Raw genomic sequence first — 20,573 nt, forward strand, 5'->3', positions numbered from 1 at the left:
CTTTCCTTCCTCCCTTCCTTCCTCCTTTGCTTGGGTTTGTTTGTTTGGCTTCTCTCAAGAACAGGAGAGAAATATTTTTGGATGGCAGATTTGGCACGGTTCCCCCCTGTGACCCATCAGGAATGGGATCAAACCTGTGCCTCACAGAGGAATGCCTCCATAGTGGATGGGAGCTTCTGGACCAGAGCAGATAAATAGAAATTGAAAAGTATCACTCTGCATGTTTGAGCCACTGCTGGAATGTTTGGAAAATGCTGGTGAAAATGAGAAACTGGGATAGGAGGAATGGAGAGAAAAAAATCAAAGGATGAAACAGCCTTCAGGAAGTCAGAAGGAAAAAAGGTTAATAGAGAAATAATTTGAGTTGAAACACAAAATAGAGGAAAGCAGAAGATGTGAGAAAGGAAAAACAAATCCATATTCTCTGGCAAGAAGCCAAGTGTCACCTGCAAGAGCCAGTTCAGGTGTAATGCCAGAGAGGCCCAGATCTCCTGGGTACAGTGTGGGTGATGTTCAAGAAATTAACTGAATCTGAAAGGGTAAATGCACCAGAAAGAAAGGAAATGCTGCAGGGCTTCTGCCTTTGAAGGGGACTTTATTGGAGGTGGGGCTGTTAACTGATGGTGTGGACACAGGATCTGCACCTTCACTCCCCAGCAAGGACAGAGGGTGAGCTGAGAGCTCCCTGAGGTTTTCCTGCAGGCCTGGCCAGGTCATTTCCTATGCATGCCTCGACCTTCCCCTCTGCCTCCTCATCCTCTAGCTCAGGCAAAAAGCAGAAGTGCCAGAATACTTCCGAGTAAGTGATTCAAGGGGCGTTTTTGGCTGGATTGAAAACATCTGCGGCTGGAAATTTCACAAGGGGGACTCTTCCCATGTAGATAAATTTCCAACTCACACTTTAAGGCTTGGCTGTTCAGGCTTTCAGGCTTTAAAACTCTGCTGAGAGGGAATGGAGACATGGCAGGGACTTCCCTGTGCCAAGAGACTCCTACCACTAGTGCCACTTTGACAGCCACAATGGGAGAGTTTTAGTGAGGAAAAGCCATTGGCATTCACAGCAAAACCTGACAACACTCTGTGGATGCCTTAGGCTGCATTCCTTATTTTAGTTCACACGGAAGCTTAAGGAAGTGCATAAAAAAGCTCTTGCTAAAGTGTCCTTAAAAATCCACAAGCAGGAGGTTGTCAAGAGCTGCTGAAGAAATGATGCCACCCCTCAGAGTGTCAGGGGAACTTGGAAAGGTTCATTCTCCAACAATTCCCAGCTGGCTGCTGCAGGCTGTCCTGCCTCTGCCTGGGAGGGCACAACCAGGGTGGCTCTGGCACAAAATTAATAATAGAGCTGTTGGGGGGCTTGGGGACAACAGAATGGGTCTCCAGTCTAAATACTGGATCGAATTTTTCATGGACTTTGGGGGAACACTATGAGAATTTCCAACATAGCCATTCAACCCCTGTGTCTAAAATCTGGGAACACTACAGCAAATCTTTTTTGCTTTTAGATTTACTATGGGAAATGCACTGCCAGAAGCAGGAAGAAGCACTGTTTGTTTTGTTTGGTATGTTTTGAAGGGAAGAAATAGCCTGTCCTTTTCTACCTCAGTCAGGAGTTCCCAGGATGCTCCTCTCTTATCTAATCATATCATCCTGATTTCTTTCTGGCATTTTGGGACATGTTTTTCATAACCATATCAGTCAGCTGAAGCCCTTTCCTGCCCCTACATGAATTATTATTGTTTAGATTTTGGCAGAACGTAGAGATCCCTGTGAAGATTGTGGCTGGATTGCCTTCAGTGGAGATTATTCCTGCCTGGCTGCCGTGGGACACTGAGGGGTCAAATCAGAAACAGCTGGAAAAGGAGCCGTGACCAGGAGGGCCCAGTGGAGACCCGGCCCTCGGGTTTAATGTGAATTAAGAAACCTTCTGGGGAAAGGCTCTGCTCCACTGAACCCTTGGGGCTTTTGTGTTCATCTCTGCACCTTTGGTGTTGGTGTTTTGTGTTCTCTGCCTTTGCGCTACTCCCTGTGACAAAGCCTTATTCTTCAACCAATTAATTGGGGTTTTTCCCTTATATAAAATACTTGCAATTGATTTTTGTCTTTTTATAAAACATCTGCTCTTCAAAAATTTGCTGTCACCCAAATTCCTGGATTTGGTTCTGGAATGCAATGGAACTGCTTGTCCTATAAATCTAAATTACAGGATTTTTATTGCTGGTTATTTACAGGTAAAGTTAACACAGGATAAATTTGATATTGCTGTTGCTGGTAATAATTCCTATGTGCTATGATAACAGCAAGAGTCTCTGAGTCACATCAAGGCCCTGACTGAGTGAGGGGACAGAAATTCCGTTTGATTCTCCAGTTCTTCTGCCAATTTTAAATCCACTGTTCCAGAGCCCTCACCTCAAGCTGCATCTTTATTTATATCATCAGAATTTCAACGTGACTCTGGTATGAGAGAACATTATTTTGTGCTTCTGTCTACTCAGAAGGAAAACAAATTAACATTCCCAAGAAGGAAAGTGGAAGTGGATGTTTATTTGTGTGCATCCTACTTTTCTGAGTCACCGAGTAGAGTTGGCTGGGGCTGGTGTGACCAGGCTGGGGACGGAGGCGCCACGCTCGGATCTGAAGTTACTGCCAGAGTGAAGACTCGAAATGTAACAGAATAAGTTAATTTATGGAAACACCCGGGTTTATGTTGGAAGGTAAGATACAGCTGTGCATCCCAGAGCCAGCAAACCTGCGGGCGATGCGTCACGCACAGCGCTTGGAGAGGGCCCCGCAGGGCGAACACGGCACCAGCCGAGGTGCGGTCTGCAGGGCAGCGGCCACGGGCCCGTCACGGAGGCGCACACGCGGAGCACCGCCGGGATGGCCACGCTGCGTCCCGGAGGGCGGCGTGTGTCCGTTCCCGAGGGCGATGCGTTCGTCCCGCAGGGCGGTGTGTGCCCGTTGTGCCCGTTCCCGAGGGCGGTGTGTGCCCGTCCCGCAGGGCGGTGCGTACCCGTTGTGCCCGTCCCCAGGACGATGTGCCCGTCCAAGCCCCCGGGCCCCCGCCATGGCTCTTCATGCCCCGCCCGGCCCCGCCCCGCCAGGCCCCGCCCAAACCGGGCCCGCCCCCGCCGGGCCCGCCCCGCTCCCGCCCAGCCCCTCCCTTGCGCAGGCGCTGCGCAGGCGCAGGAGCGCGCGGGCGCGGGCGGGGGCGGCGCGCAGGCGCAGTGTGGGGCTCGGTGTGCCCCTGGCGCGGCGGGCGCGGCGGCGGGGGCGGCGCGCGCTCCCGCTTCCGGTGAGGTGTCATGGCGGGCCCCGCGCGCTGAGGGCCCGCGCCACCGGCACCGCCCGCGCGCACCCGCCGCTCCCCGGGCGGGCGGCGGCGGCGGGACATGGCGGCGCACAAGCCCGTGGAGTGGGTGCAGGCCGTGGTGAACCGCTTCGACGAGCAGGTAGCGGGGGCGGCGGCGCGTCCCCCTCCCCGGGCCGCGGGGAGGGCCGGGGGCGCGCGGCGGGGGAGCGGCCCCGCTCCCCGGGATGGGGCGGCCGTGGCAGCGCCGCTCCTGCCGCCCCCCGCCCGTGCCGGGGCCGAGGCCCCGGGCCCCAGCGCCCTTTGTGCCGGGCGGGCCCGGGGCGGGGCCGTGCTGCCCTCGCAGCCCCTCGCAGCCCCTCACAGCCCCTCGCTCCCGCCGCACCGCGGTCCCGCCGCCGCCGGGCCGGCCGCTCCAGGTGCGGCGCATCCGTCCTTGTGCCGGCAGCGGCGGTGAGGAGGGGCCTGTGTCTCCTCGCCGCTGCTCCCCCGCCTCTCCCGGAGTGTCTGTGCTCTCCGTGGACAGTGCTGTGAAATTCACGTCCTTGCTTTGCATCATCTGCCTCTCCCGAAGGGAGAAGAGCCTCAGAGCGGGGTTAGGAGGGCTGGAGACGCTGCGGCCGCCGTGCTGCCCGTGCCCCCGGTGCAGGGGGATGCCGGTGTGCAGCCCCAGCCCCTGAGGCGTCACGAGGGGGTTCCGGCCCCTGGTTTCCATTGCAGTGATGGGGGTTTACATGTCCTTGCAAAAGTCAGCGCTAGTAGTTCGGAGAAGGATTTTCTGAATGGAAGGAAGAGGGATTTGTTGGCCTTAGACTTTATATTTCTCTGATCCACCAGCAGGAACTGCTTACTGGGATTAGGTGGGTGACTCCCCGTGGGGCTAAGCTCGGAGCTTACGCTCCTTCCCTGCTCCCAAGGTGCTTTCCTGGCTGAGGGAGCTCTCGTGAGGCTCAGTGATCAGTTCCTGTGGTGTTTGTCTCATGTTGCCACACTGTGAGTGCAGCCCGTGTGTCACAGGAGGCCAGCTCTGTGAGACCCTGCTTAGTGTAAATCCATCAAAAATGTGGAGCTGCTCCTCCAGACTGAGCCTTGTTCTGTGCTGCATCTGTCCCTCAGTGCTACTGGGCTTCAACACCCTGCAGAAAGATGTGGCCTGGTGCAAGAAAAACAAGCTGTTTCTTTTTACATTTATATGAAGTTTATTTTGAAGAGGAAAATATCAAACTTTGTCTTTTGACATTATAATGAGGCAGATTTTTGCCATATATTATAGACACATTTGCATAGTTACCTTATTCTCCTCCTTGAGTCATAGATCATTTTTTCCATAAGCTTAGAAAACATAGGATTGATTATGCTCCCAATAATGCAAGAAAATATTTCTTGATGTCCTGGTGTTAAAAGGACCTGGGCTTTCTCCTGTTCTTTGTTGTGTATATTGTGGAATTGGGCTTGCCAGCATCTGTTAGGAGTTACAGACTTAGAATTATTTTTTTGTACTTTTTGTGGCATGGTTATGGAAAGGTATAGGGGAGGAGTCCTCTCTGGGTAGGAAGAAAGCTGAGATGCTGAAATAGTGGAGTTACAGTGATAATATGCATCAAGTGCATCGTTGTCAGTCACAGTTGTGGTGTCCTACCAAAATATACTGAATGTATGCAGATTATTTCAGTGGTGTTCATGCAGCTGTGAGGGTTTGCATCCTGTGTGTGCCTGAATGCAGGACCTGTGGGTTCAGCACCAGGAGCCAGCTTGGCATGTCACAGTGTTTGAGTGAGGAGGGTGACAAGGGCAGCTCAGGTCCGTTGTGTTTTGGGTTTTCTGCCCAGGAGAAGACAAACTTTACCAGGGTTTCTTCCTTCCTTTGCAAAGAAGGAAAGTGTAACCATCTTTCCTCCCAATTTACAGATGTAGACAGGCTTTTCATTCATTTGCTGAGTGCTTGAATTCATTTTGGGAAAGATGAAGCAGCAAGCTGAGAGGATGCTAATTGGTATTGAAAACAAGGGAAATCAGGGCAAACCAGTCTTCTCTGGTCTGCTCTTGTTTATTGTTAAAAATGCTGCTTTAACCAAAATGTGCTTTTGTGTGTACAGTTCTGTGGGCCTGCAGCGACTGGCAGGCAGAGTTTGTGAATTAACCAGTGCCTGGCTCACAGAATAAATCCTGCAGCTCCTGCCAGTCCTGCCCTGTGCTCCAGTGAGCTCTCACCTGCTGCAGGGCTGGCCTGGGGCTGCCCCGGGCTGCAGCTGCTGCAGAAGAAGCTCTTACTGGGACCTGTGAGACCAGAGCCCACTGACAGAGAGCATGGGGAGACCTCTCAGCAGAGCCTGCACTCAGTGCTAGTTACTGAACTTGGGGTGGACAGGATAAAATTAGACTGCAGTAGCGCAGAGAGCCTGGAAATTAATGGAATTCCCTGTGATTTCAGACATAGTCAGAGCTTTGGAAAATAAAATTCTCTGGTTTTCCTGTGGAAATACTCACTTCCAGTTTTGTTTTGTGTTTTCATAGAGCTTTAGGTGTGTTGCAATGTGAAATCACAGGAAGGCTGGCACTGTACTGGAGTAGTTGTGAACATAGCTGGAGGAGTCTGACTGCCCAAACCATTTATATCTAGATTGGTTTAAAACTGGCAGATATAATAAAAACTCTTAATCCTTTACAAACTTGTGGCCATGTAAGTGACAACTGTGGTGGAGTGCCCATGCCTGGAAGTGTTCAAGGAAGGACTGGATGTGGCACTCAGTGCTCTGTGCTGTGACAAGCTGGGGGTCAGTCACAGGTTGGACTCAGCCATCTCAGAGGTCTCTTCCACCATTATTGATCCTGTGGTTCTGTGATTCTAATATGCTTTAAAGGAAGAAAACTTCTGTTATGTGGGTTTTGGTTTAGGCTTCCCATTTGCAGTTCATGAGGTGTGATGGCACTCTCAGTTAAGAAAGTGCATAAAAGCTGGAAGTCAGTAGTCATGTTCCATTCTCCCTTTAATTAAAAGGTATTAAATTAAAGCAAATATTCCCTCCTCCTGTTGATCTTTCTCTACAGTGTGTGAAATCTGTGCAGAATCAGAGACCTGCAAAAGCAGTGGTTGCAGTACCAGCTCTGTTTTTCCTCGTGGCTTGCTAGGACATCACTCACAGTAATGGGCTGTACTGTGAGGGGTTTGCTGGGCTGGCAGGAGGGGCAGCTCCTGCCCACAGCTGCTGTGTGTGGGGCAGGATGCCCCAGGAGCTGGGGCTGAGCCAGGCTGGAGCCCTGCCCTGCAGCACAAGGGGTGCTGTTCCATCTTCCTCGGGCAGAACCTTCCCTGGCTCTGAGGTGATGGCTCTGGGGGTGTGTGCAGGGGATTTGCACTGAGGTGCTGCTCTGCACAGCAGGGAAATGCCCAGTGCCACGGGTGTGCCCTGGCTGCAGGGAGGAGCTGCTGGAAGTGTCCAGGTGAGCCAGGGCCCTTCCTCACCTGACACAGTGTTTGTGTTGGCAGAGGGTAAACACAGCACTGCTCACAGCACCCACTTCCAGTTCACCTTCTGGCAATGCTTGATTTTCAGAGCATCCTATATAAAAACTTCTGAAAGTTGTGGAACTTGGGAAGGCTGGGCTGTGAGGTTCTTTTCAGGCACAGTGCCTCTTTAGCAGGTGTGTGTTCATAGAGGGGAGGAAGGTGCCTGTTGGTTTAGAGGGATTTGTGTCTGGTTCTGACAGTGCTGATGCTGAGGAGGGCTAGTGCTGTGGGGATTTTCTGTCACCAGTACGTGTGTGTCCTGTGTTCTGCTGAAAAGTTCCGAGAGATTGTTTGGAAGGATGAATTGAGGTGGATTTGGGGTCTGTTAAGGATAGCAGTAGGGATTTTTTCCTAGATGTTGTGTGTTTCTCCAGACTATTAAGTACCAACTAAGTAGAGTTGATTTAACTTTGTGTTCATTAATTACAAGTGATAAAGCAAAATCCATGGCTCAGTGTAGCTTTTCTCAACAGCCTGAGTGCCCAACTTACAGACACTCAGGCCTGTCAGTGCTCACATAACAAAAGATTGGACCTTCTTGCGTCAGACTAGAGAATCAAAAGTCAATGAAAGTAAAATTTCAACTTTCCCCCACCCCAGTGTTTAGATTAATGGGTATTTGTAGAGAAGTAAAGTAGATTCTCTTTAGTCACTCAGCACTGTCACTGCATTCTGTGAGGGGAAATAAAATGTTCCAGTATGACAGAGTGCACAAAGAAAAGAGCTGAGAAATAAAATCCCCCAAAATAACAGTGCTAATATTTCCTTTTTGTATAGTTTCCCTTTTTAAATGATAGTATAAAAAGCAGTTTTACTTCTAGGTGACCTTGTTGTAGTGGCTGTTGTGGCAGGAAGCTCCAGAAGTGTGTAATGTGATGTTTCTCTGGCATGGGAGCACACAGAACTAGATCTATGACACAGTTTCTTTGAGAGGCTCTTCTCAAGTGTTTTAGCACTCAGTGGTATTGAGCTTTGCTGCTGCTGTCAGCACAGAGACTTGAAAATTCAGATAAAAAGTACTTGCAATAGTGAAATTTTAAATTAAATGTATCTATAATCCTCCAATGACTTCCAAAAATGTATTGTAGGAATAACATCTGACAGTGAAAACAAAGCTTGAGTCATCGATGCTGTTGATTCTGCTTTTGCAGGGGTGAGGCGAGCACCCTGGGGCGCCTGGTGCTGATGGGAAGCCCTGCAGCCCAAGCTGCCAGGGAGTCACAGATTCCAGTGGGGAGGAGCTGGGCTGCCCATGGCTTGGTGCTCCGGGTGTCTTCACAGGCAGAGTCTCAGCCCTCACCCTGGAGGTGCTGCAGCTCCTGGAGCCCATCTGGGGCTGCTGCGCCTCAGGGACCTGGGGCTGCTGCTCCCGGCTCTTTGGTCTCATCTGGAGGGCCAGGAGCATCTTTGCCCTTCATTGACAGTCAGCCATTCTCTTAGGAAACACCCAGCCCCTGTCCATGGGGAGCCTAGTCCATGGTACCAAAGGAATTGAGCTTGAACCCTCAGCAAAGCTCAGCTTGTCCAGAGAGGGAGTCACCCGTGGCATCAGAGCAGGACAGGGTGTCAGTGCCCTTTCCCTGCCAGGGCCAGGCTGGGCCAGGCACACTGCATTGACACTGCTGGACAAAAGTGCTCCCAGCTGGGTTCCTCAGTGCCATTCATCTTGCACTTTCACTCTGGGCATTTGGGCTTTCCCCAGCAGAAGGTGGTGCCAGGGGGCAGTGGGGAGGGTGCCCTTCCAGAGCCCCCAGCCTGGGAGGTGCCTCCTGAGGCACTTTGCACTGTAAAGCTGATTGTAATTCCTTGGAATCCTTCTTCTACCCTCTCTTACTCTCTCTCTCTCTCTGATAATCTTTTCTAATGCACAAATATTACACCGTGGCATTTCCATTGAGCCGTTGCTGTCTTTCAGAATACACCTTTATTCACAATTCTGGTCAAAATAGGTTAAAACTTTTAGTAGCAATTCAAGTTCCTATGGCTAGGGAATTCCAAGGTCACACTTTCAAATACAAATGGCATGAATGTTCCTATATTAGTTTGCTTTTAAGAAATAGAAATCCTGATGAAAGGGATTGTTTCTGCAGAGTGGCAGCCGGGAGCAGGCAGGGGAGTGGGTGTGTGCCTGGGAAGTGACTGGTTTGTGACCCCTGAAGAATTTGGGTGCAGAGGAAACAAAGTACCCAGTGTTCGTTCACACAGCGGCAGGGCCATCTCAGCGGTGCAGTGCTCTGATCTCCTCTTTCTGGGCAGAGGGCATTTCAGGTCTCCTCTTTACCCCTGGCTCTTGGGCAGGGGACAGGTCAGGTGTGGCTCACAGGCACTCCAGGTGTGCTTGAGGCTGAGATTCAGCACTGGGGGTGTTGGGGGGACCCCAAAGGTACCACGGCCGTGGGGGCTCCTCCTTGGCCGGTGCTGCCCTGTGACAGAGCAGGGGACACACGTGGGACAGCTGCTGCCTTCCAGCTCACCTGCTCTGGGGCCTGCTGGGGTTTTCCTCCCCTCAGGTCCCAGGGTGCATTTTTTTCTTGGAAAGTTTTGGTCTTTATTAAGCCCATTTTTAAAATAAAGAGTATTTTCTTAGAATTGTGTCTTATATTTTTCTGCTCCTTTTGATTGCTTTGACATCCAGGTTGTAGAAAATATATCACAAAATAGAGGTTTTGTTTCAGTTCAGAAAAAGGAACAGGTGAGCTTAAGCATTTTGTTTAATAGATAACGAATGGAAAGATGAATGTAGAGAAGATGAAATAATGTGTTCACTGTTGTCTCTTGTTGAATGTTTTTCAAGGTGGTTTCTGGTGTATCTCAAGTTTTTAACCCATCTTTAAAGGGTCAATTTCAGTGTGAAAAAGCTTATAACAGTTCTCTCTTGTAGCTTCCAATAAAGGCTTGCCAGCAGAATACCCACACCAAAGTCAGCACGGAGCACAACAAGGAATGTCTCATCAACATTTCCAAGTACAAGTTTTCCCTGGTCATCAGTGGTCTCACCAATATATTAAAAAATGTTAATAACATGGTAAGTTTTCTAATTTTGAATTGTTTGGTGATTTTTTTTTCAAATAGTTGTTATTTATTTCTATTGTAAAATCTGCAGAGAATTACTTGAAATTTAGTCAGATTGTTGCTTGCCTTTTACACTTACTTATTTTCTGTTTTGAAGTTCACCAGCAGCATCCATCACAGCCATGTTCCACAGGAAGGTGTTGGGATTTTGGGGCAGGGAAGGGATTTAAAACTGGAGCTATTTGAATTTTCCAGGCTGCTTGGGTGTTTCACTGTGTGTCTGTGTATATGTAAGATAGATGTATTTTATAACAACCAGATGAGTCTCAGTCAGAACCTTTGCCATGAGAAAAGTTTAGTTCATTGAGTTTTGAATCCATGTGATTTGGGATCATTTGGAATCTCCCCAAACAGGTAACAGAACTGGCCAGCCTCTGGCAGTACTTTTTGGATAGTTTTAGAGACATTATTTGGAGTGAGCCCTTGGCTGTCAGTTGTACAGGGATGTGCATCTGCTGGACCTGCAGAGGACTGATAACATGAGAAAATAGGTTGCCCTGCTGCTAGGGATTGTAGGCTGCTTAAAGCTACCTGTAATCCCTTTGGAGAGAGAACTTATTTTAATTAAACTCTACAGGCATGAGGGAACATGTTGATATGCAAGGTGATTGGCTGATAAATGAGAAAACTGTGCAGTTTAAAGAAGTTTCTCTATGTGATACAGAGATTTTGAGAGGAAGGACCTAGCTGAAAGTGTCAGTTAAAAGGTTTGCCCTGAGGAGCAAGTGTGAATGCTCCTCATGTGTGATGGTGTGAGCTTCTGTGGGAATTGGGGAGGGCTTCTGGAGCTGGAACAGACCAGCCCAAGAGACACTCACTCATAGCAGTCTTGGTTCAGAAAGAGTCTCAGCTGAAACCTGGGCTGAGGGTAGAGTCAGCTCTGGCTGGCTCTGACAGGTGCTCTGTCTGTGGTTTTGGCTGAGTCTTTCCTGCTTTATTTTGGGGTTTCCATGTTGCTGGAGGCAGTGCCTGTTCTTGGCACAGGACTGAGCACCCTGGAATCCTGCCTGTGTCTGCATCAGTGGGGCATCCTGCACAGAACTGCAGAAGGGTCAGCACTGATTGGTACCAAAATAGGTTCTGGAAGGTGGAACCAAGGTGGAACCCATATTTCTGAGCAGCCAGGGCCTGAGGGAGGTGAGGGGCTGCAGGGCACCTCCACTCTTACTTTGCAGGGGCTCTTGGTTCCTTATTGCTTTTGGCATTGCAGACTGGATAAAGATAGTTCTTTAGTGATAAGGTTTTACTTCCTATTTTAATTTGACTTTTGCTGGCTTTATGTCTAAACTCCAAACTAGAGCAGTAATGGAGCCATAATTTACTGTGCCACTGTGCTGCTTCCCTTTCATTACATCACAAGTCAAAGATCTGTGTCTCAGATGAATCCATTCTACTTCTAGAGAATATTTGGAGAAACTGCTGAAAAGAATTTATATCTATCTCAGCTGATTATCTTGGATACACTGGAAAAATGTCTGGCAGGGGTGAGTAGGCTTGCTTAAGTAATTTTAACTTGGAATCCAATGGGTTGGAGAATACAGGTCAAATGCTTGTGTGTCTGTTGTTACTGGTACTAAAAACTCATCACATTTAGAGCAAAATAGGATTAATGCCATTTAAAAGTACTAAAACTTCCTATAAATGCAAGTAGTTGATGTGATTGATGCATTGACGATTTGGAGGGTGCTTTACATTGCCTAAAAGTAATGGAGTTTTTTCCTGTTAAAGTAGCAGAGGATTCAGTACAAGTTTTTCATTTTGTGCTACTTAGTTCTCTGCATACAGGGCTGAGGTTTTTTAAAATGTCTTAACTTTCATTTGTTGAAGTAATTTTCCATGTGCTTTTGTATAGAGCAGAAACTTTGCTGCCACAGCTCTGGAGATGATTTCTGCAGGTGTTTCCTAGATTACATTAGTTAAGCATGTCCAGATCTCCACTGGGAGTGCAGACCTGAGCTTTCCAGTCAGAGCTGCTGCGAGGCAGTTTGCTGGTCCCTGTGGGAGCAGAGTGGTGCTGCTTGTACAGCTTACTGTGCTGGGCTGGAACTGCAAAGCCAAACTTCACTGAGAGCGAGATTTGCAGTGGTTTATTATTTTAACAAGAATGGAATTTTATTTTTAAGCTGTATTTGATTTCCAGCTTTTACAGCAGAGGAAAGCACCCCTTTTTGGCACTTTAGTCTTTGATGCATTGAGTCAAAAGAACAGTTTGAGTCAAAAACTCAGAATTTTAACTTCAGAATTTAGTTATTTTGAAATATTTTTACTATGCATAATGTTTGAAACAGTGGTTTTCAGGATAGATCATCATATTTAAATAGCCTAAAATTGTGCTGAATGTTTCTTGCTCTGTCACTTGAAATGAGAGCAGTTTGAGGCAGAATATGTTAAATCAGAGTGAGCCAAAGTTCTGTACAAAGCGTGTTGTGTTCTGTGGTATCTTCAGATGGATTTCTTGCTCAATGTTTCATCAAGTTCTCATGGCAACAGGACGCAGGTCAACTAAGTGGGAGTCTCTGAAACTTCCCAATTCCCTATGGAAAACTCGTTGGTAGAATTTTAGAAAGCTTTAGTGCTGACCCTTCTGTTAAAACTTGCTCTTAGTAGAGCAAAGTTTCACTTTGAATTCTTCTGTAAATAGTTTCCTTATGTCTCACACTGTGCAAACTGGCAAAAATTAGATTTTTCTTTTGCAGGGAAATTAAGCCATTTTTGACTCGTATAGAGCAATTCCCAGCAAGAGCAGGGGAGAAGCACCTCTTTTTGGTTCATTTTTAATATAAAATACTCACTGTCAGAATATGGCCACCAAGCCCCTACCCAAGGGAAGTGAGGGTGGGCTTTGCCCTTTAGCCCTCAGCAGAGGCTGAGGCAGGCAGTGCTGTCCTGATCCTCACACAGAGCAACAGGGCTCGTTCATCAGGGCAAGGTGTGTGCTGCTTCAGAGCCTGCCTTGATGTTTGCCTGGTGCTCAGTGGGACCCATCAGCCCAGTGTCCTCAGCTCAATGGGATCCATCAGCCCAGTGTCCTCAGCTCAGTGGGATCCATCAGCCCGGTGTGCTCAGCACAATGGGATCCATCAGCCCAGTGTCCTCAGCTCAATGGGATCCATCAGCCCAGTGTCCTCAGCACAATGGGATCCATCAGCCTGGTGTGCTCAGCACAATGGGATCCATCAGCCCGGTGTGCTCAGCTCATTGGGATCCATCAGCCCGGTGTGCTCAGCTCATTGGGATCCATCAGCCCGGTGTGCTCAGCTCATTGGGATCCATCAGCCCAGTGTGCTCAGCTCAGTGGGATCCATCAGCCCAGTGTGCTCAGCTCAGTGGGATCCATCAGCCCGGTGTGCTCAGCTCATTGGGATCCATCAGCCCAGTGTGCTCAGCTCAGTGGGATCCATCAGCTCAGTGGGATCCATCAGCCCGGTGTGCTCAGCACAATGGGATCCATCAGCCCAGTGTCCTCAGCTCATTGGGATCCATCAGCCCGGTGTGCTCAGCACAATGGGATCCATCAGCCCGGTGTCCTCAGCTGCAGGCCTGGGGTGGTTTGGCTGTGCTGGGGCAGGAGCCTCTGTGCAGCTCGGGAGGGGGATCCAGGCTTTGCTTCCCGAGCAGCGTTCAGGGGATGCCGTCTGTCCACAGCAACCGAAGGACACCATGCGCCTGGACGAGACCATGCTGGTGAAGCAGCTGCTGCCCGAGATCTGCCACTTCATCCACACCTACCGCGAGGGCAACCAGCACGCGGCCGAGCTGCGCAGCTCCGCCTCGGGCGTGCTCTTCTCGCTCAGCTGCAACAACTTCAACGCCGTCTTCAGCCGCATCTCCACCAGGTACGGCCTGCAGGCAACGCCCTGGGCAGGGACAGCATCTGCACTGCTGTGTGTGCAGCCAGCCCTGTGGGGAGGGACAGCATCTGCACTGCTGTGTGTGCAGGCAACGGCCTGGGGAGGGACAGCATCTGCACTGCTGTGTGTGCAGGACTGGGGAGGGACAGCATCTGCACTGCTGTGTGTGCAGCCCTGGGCAGGGACAGCATCTGCAGCCTCTGTCTGCCACCAGCTGTTCAGAGGAGCCAATGTTTTAAATGCTCTTTAATGGGGTAGTTCTCAAGTGGAATGCCCTCAGCCTTTCACTGGGCAGAGTAAAAGGTTTACTTGGGTTTCAGGTTATGAAATGAACCCATTTCAACCCCATCCTGGGTTATTGCTGGCTGCATTTATTGCTTTTTTTAATCTGCTTTCAAAAGTACCACTGAAAATAGTGAGTGAAGATAATGCAGCAGAAGTTGAGTAAGTTATTGTGGGTGCAAGGTGTCTTGGAAAAAAAAGAATGCTGAAGCTAATGGTTGTATCCATTTACTTACAAATTTAGAATGAAAACTGGTGATTGTCCACAGCTCTGCTGGAACCCCATGGTTGTTTTCCTGCTAGGAAGCTTTTATGTTAAATCTGTCTTATGCCTGAAGGGGACAAACAGCTGGGCTGTTTGTTAGTTGTTGGGAAAGACCCATTTGTCTTCTGATTTGAGTTTCACAGCACATCTACTGTAAAAATAACTGGATTTTCTGCTTTTCTAAGTAAGAAGGGAGACAGGCCCAAAATTTCCATCTATTGTCTCTTTTTGGTCTGTTCCAGATCCTTCTGATGCTTCAGCATTTGTCAGTCCACTAGAGTGGTGTGCTAAGCTTTTTATTTCTGAAATACTTTGATGTTTTTTGAAAGGTGCTTGAAGTGGCTTAGCTCTTGTCACACAGTGTTACAGTTAACATCATTCTTGATTTATTAGAAATAGAGCTTGGGCATCCTTACATAGCACATAGCAATGAGTGAGCCAATTTAATTGAAACAAAGATTTATATTTTCCTCATATATTTATATATTTCTTTGGAAAATGTTTGTGTTTTAGAATTCAGTCTAAAATGATTGAGTAATTTGAAATTTAAAGTATTTTCTACGTTGTTACAGAACATTTAATAACTTCTATTTCAAGAACATAGACTTGGCAGCTAGCATGGGGGATGTGGTTTTGCTCTATAGGTTGATAGTGTTTTGTTGCTTATGGAAATGGAAAGAATTTCTTTTGCTGGAAGCATTTTTTGGTTGAAATTTTTTGAGAATCTTTGAATCTGGTGGCTGGATCTGTGTGTATTTGTATGCCTGTAGCATGGTTTGTTCCCCTGCTCCAAAGCCCCCCTCAGCATCCCTTGAGCTGGAGCAGGGTGCTTTTCCCCTAACCTGTTTCCCTTGCAGATGGCTTGTACAGCAACAGTTAAATGTTTGACCAGTTGTTGCTGGTCTCCACAGGGGTCAGCCTGCTGCCAGTCAGCACTGCTGATCCCTGACCTGGGTTTCCTGTTTAGCCATATTTCTGGGCCTTGCACGGCAGCTGGGGGATTTTTGGCATGAAAAGCACAGCAGTGGGGACCTTCCCATTCCCAGCCAGGGCTGTTAAGTTTCCCTGGTGCTGAAGACATGAAGAACTGCTTTTGTGTCTAGTACTAGAAACCACATTCCATGTCTGAAACACATCTGTAGCCTTGGAAGGAGCCGTGGCAGTCCCCAGTTTGTGGAACAGATGCTGCAGTGATCAGTGGCTTGGTGCCTGGGAGATGCTGAGTAAATTCTCTGAGACAGCAGTGTAAAGATGCTGTTGTGTTTAAACTGGTGTGATTAAACTTCATCCTGTGTGCTCAGGCCAGAGAAATGTGGAACAAGAATGGCTGTAGCTCACTGCAGTGGTGTCCAGTAGCAGCAGCAGTCCCTGGTGTGCTCTGATCTTACCTGGGGCAGGACCTGCTGGCAGCGAGCAGTAGCCTGAAGGTGTCAGGAGGCCAGGACCTCATGTTTAGTTGAGAGGGTGACAAGGTCACTGCCACAGGAGGGTGGATAACAGGAGCATTTAGGCAAATCTTGGGCACAGTCAATCCACAGAAGGTACTGGCATCTTGGAAGATCATCACTGGTTTTCTAGCTCCGTTTTCAGTATGAGGATGGCACCAGACTGTAATATTAAGTCTTAATCGTGCAAGATCTTTTATTTCTATATGTGGAAGTGTTCATCTGAGATGATGGAGCATTCTCCTGCTGTTGAAATGTATAATCTCACAGGTGTGTTCATACCTGTCTGGCAGGATCTGATGGAAAAGTTTGTTTACTTTGTGTATTTTTAGATTGCAGGAACTGACTGTTTGTTCAGAAGATAATGCTGATGTTCATGATATTGAACTTTTACAGTACATCAGTGTGGATTGTTCAAAACTCAAGCGACTCTTGCAAGGTATGATCTGAGCCTGAGTGTTTTGAAATATTTCTATTTTAATCTGGTTAGTCAGAGATGACACAGTGGAATTGATATATCTGGGTTTATTGCTCTGTTTTACTCCAAGCAGTCATGTATTTACTGAAGTATTTAAGAGTAGTTAAGTACTATTAAAACATTGATTTGAAAATTGCTTTGTGCTTCAAATATCTTGTATAAGCTGTGTTGTTTTTAGAACAAGTTTCTGTTCTAAATGCAGAAATGTTTTATCTTTACAGAGACTGTATTCAAGTTTAAAGCTCTAAAGAAAGTAGCTCAGTTAGCTGTTATCAACAGCCTTGAGAAGGTAAGTGTTTACTTCTGTTGCATTGCTTATTCGTAGACTTTCTTCTAGTTTAGGAATAGTTGAAATTCAGTAATTTACTATAAAATAAAAATGGCTGCCTTCCTTTGATGCAAATATGTTTCGCAAGAAATTTTGAGTGATTAGAATTAAGAATAAAACCTCTCTTTGTTTAAATATGTAATTCAGTAAAATTGTTGAAGCTCTGGATTGTGAAGGTGTTTCCCATTATCTGCAGGCATTTTGGAACTGGGTGGAAAACTATCCTGATGAATTCACAAAGCTGTACCAAACCCCCCAGACTGACATGGCTGGTAAGGCATAACACATGACAGTGTTCAAGGCTGGTTTCTCAGATATCACCAAATGCATTCCCTTGCATTTTGTGCCCTCTTTGCTCCTTGTGCAGCCTGCAAATAAACAAATTTCTGTCAGCCTTTGTCAGGGCAGGCAAGAGTATGTTCCTGTCTGTTTTCTTTCCTGACTCCCCTCTTAAAAGAGATTCATTTTGTGCTTCACACCACAAAGAAATAAACCCCAAAAGATGGAGACTCTTTAAATTTATATTTTTCATCTTGATACAGGGTAAAACTTAGAGAACATCACCTTTACTTGTCTCTAGTGAAAAAGAGAGGAGAATTTATATTTTCAGGTAAACTATGTCTTTAACTGGGTTGAGACCATTTGATCCCCAGTAGCATGTCAGTATTGTGCAGACCAGAACTTTCCTTCTGTGTAGGTGGAACTATCCCTCTGCTCTTTTATACCTGTTCTTTACCTCTTCATAGTTAAAACTGGTGTTGGACTTGGGCTTATGTTTTATGCAGATTGTGCTGAGAAGTTGTTTGATTTAGTGGATGGCTTTGCTGAAAGCACGAAACGTAAAGCAGCGGTGTGGCCACTGCAGATCATCCTCCTGGTCCTGTGTCCAGAGATAATCCAAGATATAGCAAAGGATGTGGTAGAGGAAACTAAAATGAACAAGGTAAGAGAATGAATTCTGGCTCTGGTTTTTAGAGTTGCCTTGGTTTTGCTGATTCTGTATTTCAGGGATGTTTAATTTTGTCTTTCCTCCTTCAAGAGCACATTGCAATTCCATATGTAAATTTATGCACACTTTTTAAGTTCTCACCTTACATACGTTCTTTTACTGTCAGTAATTCATACAAGTAGTATGTCCCAAACAATGTTATTTCAGACCTTTCCACTTCCTTGGAGATGTGAATCTCTGTGCTGTGATTTCCTCTGCCTTCACCTGCAGCAAATGGCTGTGCTGAGGTTCTGGGGTCTGCAGGGGCTGTGAGCCCCACAGGTTCAGCACCTGCTGGGTTTGATGTGGCTGCAGCATGAGGGCTGAGAGTGAACAACCACTTCTTGTGCCATTCTGATTGCCCCAGCTCTGTCAAAGGGAATGTCTTTAATAATGACAGGATTTCTCCAGGCTGCTGCATCCAGTGGGTTTTTGCCATCACAGTGTCAGGTTGTAACTATCCCTGCTCTGAATTCTGCAGAAGCTGTTCCTGGACAATCTCAGGAAGGCCCTGGCAGGACACAGTGGGAGCAGGCAGCTGACTGAAAGTGCTGCTATTGCTTGTGTTAAACTGTGCAAAGCATCTACGTACATCAACTGGGAAGATAATTCTGTCATTTTCCTGCTAGTGCAGTCCATGGTAGTAGATCTTAAGGTAAGAAAGTCTATTTCCTAATTGCGGTGAAGAAATTTGAAATAATGAAGTTAATTTTGAATTTCTTAATTGAATACCAGTGGTTTTCAATGGAAAGTTTTGTATTAAAAGTAGCCAAGAATAATAATGGTATCTGATTTATATATTTATATTTTTCTGAATTATATAGAATTTGCTGTTTAACCCAAGCAAACCTTTTTCAAGAGGCAATCAGAATGCAGATGTAGACCTGATGATTGACTGCTTGGTTTCCTGCTTCCGCATAAATCCTCACAATAACCAACACTTCAAGGTAAGAACACTGCTTATGGTAAGTCATTCTCTACATACTATTGACAATCTGTCAGTTATAAAAGCTGTGCTAACAGCAGCTTGAAGCTCATAAATGAGTTCAACTGTATAAATATCCCTTAGTAATAAATCCCTGCATGTTTTGATAAATCTTTTCACAGCTGATTAGGCTTCTCTTGTTCAGATTTGACAGCTTTGTCAATTTAATAAAAAGGCTCCAGAATGTTTTTCAGGATGATAAGAAAGATGGCAAAGACAAAGATATTCCTAAGTGGCTTTTATGTATTTTTATTGTAGATCTGCTTGGCACAGAATTCCCCATCAACATTTCATTATGTGCTGGTAAATTCACTCCACCGAATCATCACAAACGTAAGTTCTGGCAGTATTTCATCAGCCCAGTGTCTGGGGCTTCTGTTCAGATCAATATCTGCTTAGTAAATACCATGTGGATAGCAAGCTAGATCTTGTGAGTGCAGAACATCTTGGGGTTGGTGCCTGTTGAGGAGGCAGACTGTTGTAGTGAGCAGCTGGGTTGGAATTGTTGCTTCAGTTGCAGCCTGTTTGAAGGTTACAGGTTTGATAATGGGCATGCAGGGTGACTGGGCATACTGGTACAGCGTACAGAGAATGTGGGGTGAGGGTTGGGCACACTTGGCCTCGGTGGCCCCAGAGCTGTGGCTCGGGGTCAGTGCTGCCCTTGCCTTGCAGTCGGCACTGGACTGGTGGCCGCGGATCGACGCCGTGTACTGCCACGCCGTGGAGCTGCGCAGCATGTTCAGCGACACGCTGCACCGCGCCATGCAGGGCTGCGGGGCACACCCTGCCATCCGCATGACCCCGGTAAGCCTAGGACAGCCAGCCCTGCCTGGGGCAGCCAGCCCTGCCTGGGGTACCTGGCCCTGCCTGGGACAGCCAGCCCTGCCTGGGCACCTGGCCCTGCCTGGGGCACCCGGCCCTGCCTGGGGCACCTGGCCCTGCCTGGGACAGCCAGCCCTGCCTGGGACACCTGGCCCTGCCTGGGGCACCTGGCCCTGCCTGGGGCAGCCAGACCTAGGGCAGCCGGCCCTGCCTGGGGCAGCCGGCCCTGCCTGGGCACCCGGCCCTGCCTGGGGCAGCCAGCCCTGCCCTCCTCTTCAGCGCCTTGCACTGGACACCAGAGAGGGGAAGAACAGAGCAGCAGGGTGCCACACGTGCTCTGTAGCCCTGCAGTGTTGGGGGATTGGCTGTTCCTAGTTCAATGTCTCTCGGTTTTCCTGGTGCTTTTAAACTGGCTACATACAAGTATTTGTCCTCTAGCTGTCCTCTGTGGCTAACTGTCCATTTTAAGCTTTCTGGCTCTGTGAATAGCCAGCTAACATGTCCATCCTTGCTTAATGTGAAAAACCAAAGCATTCTGTATGTGAAGACAATCACTGAAAACTGTGATACTTTTACCATGATTGGCATCTTCATTTGTCTTGCTTTATGTTGAGCAAGTTGACTGTTTGGTCTTGGTGACAGCAACAAAGTAAAAGATTTTTCAACCATTATTAAATAAAGTTAATATTCTTGGCTGTCTTGGAGAAAGTCTTGAGTAAATTCAGACTTGTAGTTCGTCCAAATTCTTCCAGTAAGTCCACACACAGCTGTGTTGCTGCATTCTCCTCTGAATATTCCTTGAGGACTTCTGCTGTGGCAAGTGGTCTTGGTAGGTTGGTTTAGAGAGCCTAAAATGAGACATTAAAATATTCCTGTTGGGCTTCTCAAAGGAGAGCAAATGAGCACAATGCTTTTGGTTGAAAGCTACTCCATGTTTAACTTGCTTTTCACCTGTGTGTATTCATCTGTTGGAGAATAGTTGCCCTGACAATACCCCTGCTCTGACTGGTGGTGCTTTGTCTTCTGCTTCTCACTTTCCCTCTGCCTGGCTGCTGTTGCCCACGTGCTCAGATGCCCGCCAGCCCCTGCTTTGCATGGCCCTGGGCCTCTGCTGCTGTAAGTATGACCCGTAACTACCGCAGAAAAGCCCTTCCTTGCGCTGACTTTTCTGTGCATAGTTACCGCAGAGCCCGCCAGCCCCGGCAGCGCCAGTGGAGCTGCTTCCCCCAGGAAGGCACC

General features: G+C 47.7%; 1 protein-coding gene across 3 annotated transcripts in view; it reads left to right on the forward strand.

Annotated features, from left to right (window-relative positions):
* Positions 1-3,220: 3,220 nt before the first annotated feature.
* NF1 (neurofibromin 1) overlaps positions 3,221-20,573 on the forward strand; it is a 73,994-nt gene continuing 56,641 nt past the window's right edge. For 2 of the 3 annotated variants that reach the window (XM_071447980.1, XM_071447981.1), the window contains exons 1-12: positions 3,222-3,452; positions 9,700-9,843; positions 11,291-11,374; positions 13,536-13,726; positions 16,066-16,172; positions 16,433-16,500; positions 16,736-16,811; positions 17,325-17,482; positions 18,009-18,182; positions 18,352-18,474; positions 18,771-18,845; positions 19,185-19,316. In XM_071447980.1, the coding sequence (XP_071304081.1) occupies positions 3,393-3,452; positions 9,700-9,843; positions 11,291-11,374; positions 13,536-13,726; positions 16,066-16,172; positions 16,433-16,500; positions 16,736-16,811; positions 17,325-17,482; positions 18,009-18,182; positions 18,352-18,474; positions 18,771-18,845; positions 19,185-19,316 (1,392 nt within the window). In that variant the 5' untranslated portion in view covers positions 3,222-3,392. Of the gene's footprint in view, positions 3,453-9,699; positions 9,844-11,290; positions 11,375-13,535; positions 13,727-16,065; positions 16,173-16,432; positions 16,501-16,735; positions 16,812-17,324; positions 17,483-18,008; positions 18,183-18,351; positions 18,475-18,770; positions 18,846-19,184; positions 19,317-20,573 lie in introns of all 3 variants that reach the window. The other variant, XM_071447982.1, reaches the window with a different exon arrangement.

This window comes from Agelaius tricolor, unplaced genomic scaffold (assembly GCF_023055355.1).
Source record: "Agelaius tricolor isolate 1412-34295 unplaced genomic scaffold, bAgeTri1.0.p SCAF_25, whole genome shotgun sequence".
In the NCBI taxonomy this organism is placed as follows: Eukaryota; Metazoa; Chordata; class Aves; order Passeriformes; family Icteridae; genus Agelaius; species Agelaius tricolor.